Source organism: Copadichromis virginalis, linkage group LG11 (assembly GCF_057382275.1).
Source record: "Copadichromis virginalis isolate Kocher_CV1m ecotype Utaka linkage group LG11, C_Virginalis_male_GT1.1, whole genome shotgun sequence".
Lineage (NCBI taxonomy): Eukaryota > Metazoa > Chordata > Actinopteri > Cichliformes > Cichlidae > Copadichromis > Copadichromis virginalis.
The window spans coordinates 39,195,173-39,207,223 of NC_140628.1; the positions used below are offsets into that span (position 1 = coordinate 39,195,173).

At 43.6% G+C, this 12,051-nt stretch overlaps 1 protein-coding gene across 1 annotated transcript; it reads right to left on the minus strand.

Annotated features, from left to right (window-relative positions):
• Positions 1-1,498: 1,498 nt before the first annotated feature.
• LOC146699491 (uncharacterized) lies at positions 1,499-9,684 on the minus strand. Its single transcript, XM_085472453.1, has 4 exons — positions 9,588-9,684; positions 8,138-8,682; positions 5,969-6,097; positions 1,499-3,769 (listed from the first exon to the last, which is right to left on the minus strand). Exons 1-4 carry the CDS (start codon positions 9,634-9,636, stop codon positions 3,746-3,748), a joined length of 747 nt encoding a protein of 248 aa, XP_085328579.1. The 5' UTR covers positions 9,637-9,684; the 3' UTR covers positions 1,499-3,745.
• Positions 9,685-12,051: the final 2,367 nt, after the last annotated feature.

The window sequence follows — 12,051 nt, forward strand, 5'->3', positions numbered from 1 at the left end:
TTCTCGTCCACCGAAATCTTTTGTGTTATTTCTTATAATAAGGAACACTAATAGCTTTATTTATAGCTAGCTGTTTTTAACATTTAGATGAAAAGGATTTGTCCTACACACTCGTTCATAGTTTGGTACTTGAAAGGTAAAGGGCGACTTTTGGCTGCTCAATAAACTGAATGTGACTTTTTGAAAAGAGAAAATAATTCGATTGTGTAACAAAGTTCCTGCCCTGACGTCAGCATCCATAGGGAGGTTTGTGGAAAGGCAGACACTCCCGAGCTGTCCGAGCTCGGGCTGTTGTGTTCCTGAGGTGAATAAAAAGTAAAAGTCAACAGAACGGCCGAGCCCTGTCGCGGTCATACGAGCTTCCTTTCAAAGCATTCGCTCAGGTGAGTCAGGCAGATGAATACCTATCAGCCTGTCAGTCATCATGAAACCCGAGCCCTCAAGCGCATTACACATGTGTTATATCTAAGGGCGTTTATAGCACTGATTACAGAGGGCCTGACATGTTTCCTGTTATGAGATGTTAAAGCTGGATTTGGATTTAGAGTCCAGATTTGCCCGAACGACCCACCCAGCAAACATTTCCACCCTGACCAACGTCAGCTGAGGTCGTCTCTCAGCATCGTCTCGGTTTAAAAACAGCTCTGAAATAAAAGTTGTGCTGCTGTCAGAGAACCAATTCTGCCATTGGCAGGACTGTTTGTTCAAATGCTGTTTTATATTTTTTATTGATGGCTGATGTTTATGGCACTTACATATGTCAGAAATATGTTAGTATTTAAAAGTAGAATGGGAGGCAGAGCCTTCAGTTTTCAGGCCCCTCTTCTGTGGAACCAGCTTCCAGTTTGGATTCAGGAGACAGACACTATCTCTACTTTCAAGATTAGGCTTCAAACTTTCCTTTTTGCTAAAGCATATAGTTAGGGCTGGACCAGGTGACCCTGCATCCTCCCTTAGTTATGCTGCAATAGACGTAGGCTGCCGGGGGATTCCCATGATGCATTGGGTGTTTCTTCTTCACTCACTATGTGTTAACAGACCTCTCTGCATTGAATCATATCTGTTATTAACCTCTGTCTCTCTTCCACAGCATGTCTTTATCCTGTCTTCCTTCTCTCACCCCAACCAATCACAGCAGATGACCCCGCCCCTCCCTGAGCCTGGTTCTGCCGGAGGTTTCTTCCTGTTAAAAGGGAGTTTTTCCTTCCCACTGTCGCCAAAGTGCTGCTCATAGGGGATCATATGATTGTTGGGTTTTTCTCTGTATGTATTATTGTAGGATCTACCTTACAATATAAAGCTCCTTGAGGCGACAGTTGTTGTGATTTGGCGCTGTGTACATAAAATTGAATTGAACTGAAGGCTTCATCTGTAACGTGGTACCTTCTACATTTAGATGAATATAAGATATTGATGCTGTGGAAACGATGCGTTAAAGTTAAACAAAGACAAATTTGTAACAAGATAAATACACATGATGACAAACAACGATACAATAAACTTTTGCAGATTTGTTTATTCAGATAAAATATAAAAGATTTTAAAAAAGCCCAGAGAAATGGAAACCTAAAACGAGTGAGCGTGTTTCTCTTTGCTGGTAACGGTTGCTGTGATGCTGACTCAGTTCAGAGCCCATCCCAGCCTCTTTATGTTGATATCGGCTTTATCACTCCTGCTAAACGCTCCCAAGTTCATACATTCCTCCACAGCTCCGCCCGCTCCACGCCCGCATTCTCTTTCTGTCTTTGTGACCGAGCTGCTTTGTTGGAAAGAATGAACTTAGACTTTGGTTTGAAAAGATGAATCAAACCTGCAACAATGAGGATTTGCTTTCAGGCCACGATTGTCCTGCTGCAAACATAACAAACAAAAAAAGTGGGACATTGGAGCCGCTGCCAAACCAACACACGCAATAAAACTACAAATAATAGCAAAGTTATTACCAGGAAAGAAAAACAGTGGGAAAAAGAAGCACGAACATTTTTCAAAAACCCTCAATAGTCTTAAAAATAACACGAAGAATTGATTTAGGTGTAAAAAGAAGAGTACCATGGGACACAAGTGGAAACAGCTTCATATCATGTGAACTGTCAGTGTCACTGGCAGCTATAGAAACAGTGAAAACATGGAGCATATATAATTACAGGCACAACAGTGTGTTTGTATAGAAAACCACGTTTTGTATTCTGTAGCTTTTTATATCAATAATTATATAATTAAATGGCTGCTGAGTAGGTGAGACATTAATTCTCCAACAGTAAGGAGGGAAAATACATGTATGAAATGTTTAAAGTGTATTTATGCACTGGAACTGCACCTCAGCAGCCACTTCATTAGGTACACCTGGAAACGTTCCTGGAAACCAGATTTTGGTCCATGTCGATGTGACATCATCGTACAGCTTCCTCCACATCTCAAAGGCGCTCAGTGGGACTGAGATCTGTGACTGTGGACGTCATCTGGGCACCGTGAATTCATCGTCATGTTCAAGAAACCAGTTTGAGACGATCTGAGCTGTGTGACACGAGCAGCCAATCAGAAGATGGTGAATGTGGTCATAAAGGTTTGGACACGGTCAGTGACAAGACTCGGGTCGGCATGGAGTTGAAACGATGCTCGGTCGGTACCAAGGGGCCCAAAGTGTGCCCAGAAAATATCCCCCAGTCCATCACACCACCGGCAGCGTGAACCGTTAATACGGCAGGGCGGATCCATGCGTTCATGCTGTTTACACCCAGTTCTGATCCTACGGACTCGGTAGATCAGTGTTTTTGTTTTTGGTGAGTGTTTGTGAGCTGTAGCTTCTGTTTCCTGTTCTTAGCTGACAGAAGGGGCCCCCGGTGTGGGCTGCTGAAGCCCATCTGCTTCGAGCTTCGACGTGTGGACGCTGGAGAGACTGTTGCTTTTATCAGCTGAGAGGTGTCCATTCTCATGGACCTCTGGCGGTGTCTCCCAGCTGCTCACTGCTGTTTTCTCGCTTTTGGACCGTTCTCTGTGAACTTGGAGATGGTGGTGTGGCAACATCCCAGCACATCTCCTTTTTCTGAAATGCTCAGACCAAAGTCACTTAAATCACTTCAGCCTGGCTTGAGCATGTCCAGATGTGTGAACGCACTGAGTTGGAGCCATGTGATTGGCTGATTAGATATTTGGATGAGCCTAACTGGTGTACCTAATGCAATGGCAAGTGAGGGTACATCCTGTCGCAAAAAATGACAAAAGATAAAGAATAAGAAGAGAAATAAAAGGTAATCTAGCCTAACGATAGTCACAACATCAACTTAGGAATTAAAACTAATGTGAAATGATTTTGATTTGTAAGAGGAAACAAAGCCAAAGTAATACTGGTCAAATAGGAACGTAAATATGGAAGATTTTTCTAAAGATTGCAAAATGTGACAGACTGGAAGGAATGGAAATCAGATACATGTAAAATTTGTGTTATAATTGTGACAACATAATAAAAATATGATAACAAAAGTAAAATATAAATGCGCCTAAATCCACCGATCAGTGCAACTGCGTTTCTGATTTTTCTGTTTTGTTTCCCTTTAAATAAAATTGTATTTTCTGCTTTTTGTTGAGACCTTTAAAAAAAACAGCAAAGCAACAACAACAGTTTTTGTTCAGAGAATAAATTAATGTTCATGACATTAAAACAGTAATTATGACAGATGTTTGTAAAAAAGACTGAGAGATACAAAGTAAACGTGTTGCGTTGGTCTGATCCTCGATGAGTGGGCGTCTAGCTCGGCCGCTCGGTCTGCTCCTGGAAAAGACGAACGACGGGATGAGCATCGAGATTATTTAAGCAGCACTCGTTCCTCACTTATTCACCAATAACACAACAACTGTGGGCGGAAGCAGTGAATATTATCTTAGTTATTGATTTTGGAAAGTGACAATAAGTGTCATAAATCCTGCACCGTCATCGGGGTCATAAAGGGGGAAAAGGTGGAGAATGTAAACTGTGACTGGCAGGAATGATTTACAGACGTATGAAAAGGCGTCACTTTACCCAGCGCTGATAACAAAAGCTAAAGTATTTTAGTGGCTGGGTTTTTAAAATATTTACTAAAACCAATATTCACTCAGCCCTTGTTTGTCCAACTCCTTTCAGTCATAGTCACTTTATTAAATTATGGGAAGGTTCGACCTGGATTTTTTACATTTCCAGTTTAAACTTCAGTTGACTGTGACTATCCCAGTCCACAATCTGCAGTTTCTCTAACGTCCACTAGAGGTGCCAGCAGTGAGTCAGTCTGTTTAGTGCGTGATACAAAATGTATGGAAGCCCGTTTCCGCCACTAAATAAAAACAAAAAAGCTAGTATCCATAACTCGACATTTCGAGAAATATAACTTAAAATTTCGAGTTAGCTCTGCCAATCAAAAATATACGTGAATGAGGTCGCTTTCTTGTTACCCGGAAGCATATGGCGCAGAGGAGCGCGCACTCAAAAACGGATCCCAACAAATTGGCGCTTTGGCGAGTACGTTTGCTGATAGTAACACCATGTGATTCAGCTAATAACACGGGGATTTCATCATTTGAAGCCAGGCTGAAAACACTCAGCAATCTGTGCAGTCACGACTGGATGTATTACCGGTAGCTTAGCTGTAGCATTTGTAGCTGAGGGCTTCAGCTTCCGGGTAACAAGGAAATGACGTCATTCACGTAGATTACTGATTGGCAGCGCTAACTCGAAATTTCGAGTTGCTTTTCTCAAAATTTTGAGTTAATAAATCGAAATTTTGAGTTAATATGTCGAAATTTCGAGAAAGTAACTCGAAATTTTGAGTTATGGATCCTTTTTTTTAGTGGCGGAAACGGGCTTCCATAAAAATGTCTCTATCGCTAATATCCTAAACCTAACATCTGTCCAGCAGCTCGAGAAGACGTTTACAGGTTAACATAGCCTGCGTAGCACGAGCCGATAACTCCACCTTCTCTCTCTGATGGACGGGCCGATCGATGATGTCACATGTGTGTCCGCTGTCTCAGGTCATTGTGTGCTAAATAAGGTCTGTAGTTAACAGGTTAGAGACCTTTAGATACCGGGACCCAAAGTTGGAACATGTGACGTGTCCCTGAGGTGTGATTGTTACGGAGTACAGCATGGTGAGAATCCCCACTAAGCTTTTGGGTTGGCATTACTTTAGACTTTTTTTGTATTAATTGCATGCTTTGGCGTTTCTTTGTGTTTGGTGTGAGGTGTGGGCCACACCCACGTGGGAGTGCAGACTCTACTCTAGTCCAGCTGCCAGCTGTTTGGAGTTGAGTACAGGGAGCAGCTGATTGGGGAGGACTGGAGCCCTTCTCTATGAAGGGGAGAGGAAACAGGAAGTGGGGGTTGTTGTTGTCTTTTAGTAGGACACTGGTGCAGCAGGGAAGCCTCGAAGATTCCAGGATGAAGTTTGCACATTTTAATGGAAACGATCCCTGAAAGAACCCTGACCGCGGTGGCTTTGGGCCTTGGATTCCTGGCCAGAGTTGTGTCTTCAGCCAGTAGTTTGACCAGGAGAAAGAAAAAATAAATCTTGCGTACCCCATTGCAGTGTGCGTGTGGTGGTTCCTTACTGGTCAATGTTAGAGCTACTACTTCCTCGTATGGAGGCCATTTTGGGCCTTACGTAACATGATGACAGATGTTGATGTATGGTGATGAAATGTGTTCATTCATGTGTTTAATGTCACTGAACGTGGAGGAACTTGTACACAGATTATTTTCTGCATGAGCCTGTCGGGTCTTTGCTCAGGGATCCAGGATGATGCTAACTTCTGAGCTGGCCTACGAAAAACCAGTGACAAATATCCAATGTGAGGACAGTGTGACATGTCCTCACGAGCATCAGGGGCGAACAGGCGGGTGGCCTCTGAGGACTTCCGAGAGGTTACTGTGGCCCTCTTTGTGAGCACATGATTAATTTTACGCGAACCCTTCAAATATTTGTACGTTTGGACTTACGTATTGTCTCCCATTGGTGGCTTCAAAGCGCCCGTGAGTGGTGTAGAGAGGGATGTCGTCTCTGCTGTTCAGGTGGTCGTAGGGACTGAAGCCTTGGGAGCGCCCCCTGTAGCAGCAGCACCACACCAGCTGGAGAGACAAAACAATTAGCCTGACTCAGTCTGAATGTTTAAAATCCACAGTGATGATGAAAGGAGGAAGCTTATTAAACACGACATATGTTTGCTGCGTGCAAATATACATGGCCATCAGGCAGAAACTTAGACTGTCTGCTGAGGGCGCTCGTGCCAATCATGTGCTCCGATCAGTGTTTGTTATTGTTGTTGCCACATAAATGCACAGAATCTGAAGTTTTCCTCAGTAATAAAGAAGCATTTCTGCTGCCACTATGGGGAGTGGCTGTTTCAGTCTCAGATTTGTGTGAATTCAGTGAACTCTGAGTCAGTATTTTATCCCCTAATGGAAAACGCTCTGACTTTGGTCCAGCTCCGGGGCAAACGCTAAATGCCGGTGTCGCGTTTCACTGCTGATCATTGCTCTGGCAGCGAAGAATAAAAGTCCTGTAGTCCTCGTCCATGAGTCAGAAGTGTGGTGTTTCTTATAATCGCTCAAACCTCGGGGGCATTTGCCTTTTTTTCTTTTCTTTCTTTTTTCTGCTGCCTCAGATTTCTCAGTCAGCAAAACAATCAGGATGTAAAGCTAAAATGTAAAGTTGGTGCTGATAAAAATCTACAGGGTGAGCAATGATTGAATTAAGCAGCAAGTCCTGAAGAACATGCAGGACTCAAATAACGAGCACGTTACTCTGGAGGAAGAATGTGCTGAGACCGCAGCAGGCTGCAGATGTCACCCGCACCTTTCAGACACGCTTTGATTACTGGGATGAAAGCTCAGCAAATTTGTGTTGATTTCTTAGTGGTTAAAAAAAGGCAACCCTGAGCTGACTGCAGTAACTCTGAAGACAAAGAGGATATTTAAAACTAGACGGAAAGAAAGCGGAGAAGTCCAAAGACCTGCTAGAAGCATGTAAGGTAATAACTGGTTTGGTCTCAGGCCCGAGGATCTGATACACTGCACAGATTGTTCAATTTGTGCTCTAATTACAACAATGTCACCATGTTGCCCAGCAACCACCGACCAACAGGATAACATTACATTTATTTAGCAATTCTTCAGATAGAAAACATTAGAGAAACATTTTATTTGAATTTCGTAACATTAATGTCTAATTTAACTTTAATGTTATGATATATGACATTTTAATGCTGGCATGTTGCCCGGCAACCACCTAACAATGAACTATAATGGCATTTATGATGGTAAATGTGACAGTGGCAGTAGATCAAATGGAAATAATAAGTCGGGTGTCATGGATACACGAAACGTCCAGATTCTGTCTGAAAAGACGAGATGCAAACTTTACTGCTGATCGGTTCCTGTTAGAGTGTAAAAAATATTATTTCAACAATACTTAAAGTTTGTACAGGCCGACGTCTTAGAGCAGCCACTGTGAGGCAGCAGTGTTGTGACCGTGGGTACCCTTTGTGAAAAGTTGGGTTGTGATTGCCGCCATTTCCCAACTCTGTGGTTCTCATGACCATTGATCAGTGGTCATGAGGATTTTCATATTAATGATCAAGGAACTGACCTCCCAGCACATTGTTCATGCAGGGCTGCCAGTTTCAGTCATTGTGCAAATGTACAGTTTATAATATTGGGGAAGGAGTTGCCTGGATGAGTGACGAAAGGTTTCTCCCACTGAAAACGTCCAGGTGAACAGAGTCAACCTTTTGGGTTTGTGTTGTGTTTGGGATTGCAGGACCAAAGTGCACCTCTGTAAAGGAAACACTTGATTCGTAGTTTACGAAAATAAATGTTGAACGACAGAATTGACTGAATTCAAATTGTGATGATGCCCTGACCTAATGAGGCCAGAAACATGATGCGGAGGATGCTTCGGGTGTGTCTGTGAGATGCAGCTTTGATAAAATGCTGCTATTTGAAACCCTGGCAGTGGCAACGCAGCGGTTACCGAATGTGGCGCAGTCCCTGAACGCACCGCGGACCAGAGGCAGTGTGTTGGTCTCCATATTTGCTGAGATGGATTGTGGGGTGTCTATAAAGATGTGATTTGACTTCCTGGAGTGAAGGTGAAATGTGTGCACTCACCAGTCCGATCAGCAGCAGGAGCAGCAGCAGCAGAACCACAGCCGCCAGGACCAGCAGAGCTATGCCCCACCCAGGAACCCCCGCACTGCTGCCGGCCGCAGACGCCGCTGTGCTCTGGGTCGTACTCGTGGACGTGCTCGGAGTTGTGGTCGACTGGTTTGTGGTCGTTCCGTTGCTCTCTGTGGAAGGGGGGGATGTCGCGGAGGAATTGGTGTTGGTGCCGTTACCGGGCGAAGCGGTTGTAGAGGTTGTGTTGTTTGCTGAAGAGCTGTTGTGCGGGGTCGTGACATTCAGAGAGGCGGTTGTCGGGTTCGTCGTCACTGCGGTGGTGTTGGTGGCACTGGGAACAGATGGACTGGTGGTGTTGGTGGCGCTGGGAACAGATGTACTGGTGGTGTTGGTGGCGCTGGGAACAGATGGACTGGTGGTGTTGGTGGCGCTGGGAACAGATGGACTGGTGGTGTTGAGTCCAGCAGATGTTGTTGCGTTGTTAGAAGAGGTGCTGAGGGTTAGTGTTGTGTTGGTTGAGTCTGTTCCAGAGGCCACTAATGGAACAAGAACAGTTTTAAATAAACTCAGTCAATCTTATGATGACTGTGACCGAGGCAGGAATCAAAGGTATCGATGTGGGAGTTTAATGAGGCTGCAAAGTGCCGTGTATGCTACTCCACTGCCTTCATTTCACTCTGCTCACCTCACCTGTGAGCTCAGTAAACAATCACTAGTTTTAATGAATAAAACAACATGAAATCATGCTGCAATTATAGGGAAAACGTGATCATGGAGGATGATGAACTTTAGAAGTTTTAGATAGATCTTCCCACAAGGTAAAGCGAAAAAAATATCTGTCTCACAGACTGTTGCAAAATAACATCCTGTGTTGCTTCCGTCAGATCACTTCTTTCACACTAACAGCTGTTAAACACCAAATAAAACAGAGATCGAGTCTGTAGCATCTTTCCTCCTGACGAGGCTTCACCACCACACGTGAAGCCTCCCAAAATATCTGATGCATCTCTCACATGCTGAGGTTTGCTGATTTTTGAGGTTAAAATACTAACGATGAAGTAAATGATGAAGACAACAGACCATAGAAAGGCGCTCTGTGCTGCACTGAAACATGAGCAAGGCGAATCTCAGGGTTCGAGGCTGAGACTCACACACAAAAGAAAACCTTAGAAATCTGAATGTAACTATTTCTGGACAGTTTATCAATCAGCAGGTTAATAAATGATGGAAACAATCAGACCGAGTGAGCTCAGCTGCAGACCGTCGCTAAACTAAAGGACTATTCTTTCTCTTTTATATCTTTGACAGCTTTAGTTTCCATTGTTTAACATGTTTGTGTTCCTCTGATGCTCGATTTCTATTTTGTTTCGAGTCTGAGACGGAACAGAAAAGAGTAAAACAGAAGATCTAAAAAGGTGTAGTTTAGGTGTAGTTTTCCAACCTGAGGCGGTGAGGCTGAGAGCCAAGCAGAGCGCGAGCAGTTTCTCCATCTTTCTGCAGGAAATCCGAAAGTTTGTGACAAAGATCTCAGTGTGAGCGGCCGCCGGAGTCTGTTTCCATCCAGAGAAAGACTCCTTTATACACCCGCCTCACCTGCACACAGGTGGGGGAGAGAGAGGGGGGAGGGGCTGCGTTCCTCCGCCTCCCAACATGCCTTTGGGTTTCAGCAACAGCAGAGCTCCACTCTGTGGTCGCAGCTCAGTTTCCTGTTTCATTCTTATTTGTCTGTTTGTGCAGCTGTTTAAACCCGAGAGATAAAAACAAACCCAACGAGGAATCTCTGATCCGAGTGTGCCGACACGGAGCGCTGCAGCTTTAGGGATGGATCCATAACGTCGTAGATCAATATGGAAATAATCGCACACTCACCAGCGTCAGCAGCCCGTTAAGTGTAGATTGTACAGAAGTGTGTTTGTGCCACAGTTTTTCAGATATGTGTCAAAGCATGTGGAAAAACTCTTCTGTTTATCTTTCAACTCATCTTTGTTTACTTTCTATGAATTTTTACCTTCTGATTAAAACAGTCGGTTTAGGAGAAACTGTCGCTCGACACAGACTGAAGGTTGCCAGGTTTCACCGGCTGGCTGAGTCGATGCTTCGGGCATGCGTGGCCGCACTGAGCGGGGTGTTCCCCTCACAGACGGGAGGTTAGCTGGACGAAGAGCAGCCGAGTCGTCTGTTTGCATTTATACATCACAAACTGTTCAATAAAGGACATTTTCCAGTTTCACTGAAGTTAACAAACGTTGGAACATTGTTGCTGTTTTGTGTGTAGCTGTGATTGATGCATCACACAAAACTGGTACATTTATGAGGACGTGTTTGTTTTTTTAGTCAAGGAGCAATTTCACTTCACTTTTCAAGCTTAAGGTGGAAGACAATATTTCAGTGCTTCGAACAATAACTCAGAAGAAATGTTGACATTCAAACGTGTTTCCATTTTTCCACCGTAAGAAAAACGAGTGGACATTAATGCTTCAGCTAGCTGTGAGTCCATCGATGAAGTGTGTGTGTGTGTGTGAGCTGAGGTGTGTGCCGTGCTTGGATGAAATGTTTAATGCTGCAGAAAGCAGACATGATGGTGTCACAGCTCTGCAACAACATTTTGCAGCTGCGTGGGATCTTTTTGGTAAATTTGGTGTTTTTTAGGGCGCTGAATCCAAAAAATTTCCATTTCCCTCCATCACGTACAGGGTTTTCTGCAAACGTGAAGAGTTTCCATTTAATAAAGCACAACAGCAATGAAAAAAATCTTTGTTTCTGAACACAGATTTCAGTTTAAAAAGGGAAACTGTACGCTTAATTAAACTAGAAACCTGCGAGAAATCCTGACGAGGATTTTAAAAATATTTTTCTGGTTTCAGGGAGTAAAAATCTGTAAGAAACACTCAAGAAAATCATGTGCAGTTGTTTGGTTGCAGACCTGCGGCTAACAGCGTCGGGTCAGATGCTTACCGTTTCATTCCCCCAGGAATATTTTCCCTGCCTACAAAGAAAACAAGCTTTTTATTTTTAGATTTTTTAAATATTAGTGTCATTTAGTTAGTATAACCAATAAGTCTCATGAAAAATAAAGTTACTAAAGCTTTGAGGTAAATGTGGTGCAGTGCGCCCGTGTTCCTCTTTAGACTTGCTTCTGTATCTGTAACTACTAGTTTAATACTGTAACTAGTATTACAGTATTAAACTAAATCAGTACAAACTGAAAGCTGATTTAACTGTAGACTGTATATTAAAGATGGCTGTGGCCACCGTCAAGTCAGGATTTAATTTGTGAAACCCCACAGTGAAGTCTTAAAATGTCTACATGCATCATCACGCGCGCAGCTTCACTCCAAACGAGACCACGAGGTGCAAAATAACATTCATGCAGTTTTAGTAACACCGAGGGCGTAAAGACAGCAGCAAAGCGTCAACTGAGGTCAAAGGTTGGTGAGAAATGCAGTCGTTTTCACAGATTCACAATCAAACATCTTTAAACAACCAGAGGAGTCGCCCCCTGCTGGCTGTGAGAAAGAATGCAGGTCGTTCACTTTTTGACATACTGCCTGAAAATTGTGACGCAGTCACAAAATCTTTGTTCTTTGAAACAAAGCTGCACTAAGTGTCCATGTCTCATGTTGCTGCCTGATTCAGGTGAGGTGAACAGGGTGGAGCCGCAGAGCAGCTGACTGTGATTGGCTGATTATCCACAGGTAAACACAGCACACACTCGTCTTACACAGGAAGTCATTGGCCTCACAGGGGTGCGCAACGAAGCAGACGAATGAGTTATGATGTGCTCAAATATGCTAGAACATAAACATATGCTAATATCTGCAGGGGATAAATGACTTATTTATGGGTTTTTCTGCATTAATCTCTGGCACCCGTTCCACAGATGTCTGACACGATTGGACTTTCAT

Coding starts and splice junctions, on each gene's coding strand:
- LOC146699491 (XM_085472453.1), bottom strand. CDS start 9,636: ATGGAGAAACTGCTCGCGCTCTGCTTGGCTCTCAGCCTCACCGCCTCA. Junction 8,683..9,587: donor TCTCAGCCTCACCGCCTCAG/GTTGGAAAACTA, acceptor TTGTTCCATTAG/TGGCCTCTGGAACAGACTCA. Junction 6,098..8,137: donor TCCTGCTGCTGATCGGACTG/GTGAGTGCACAC, acceptor TTGTCTCTCCAG/CTGGTGTGGTGCTGCTGCTA.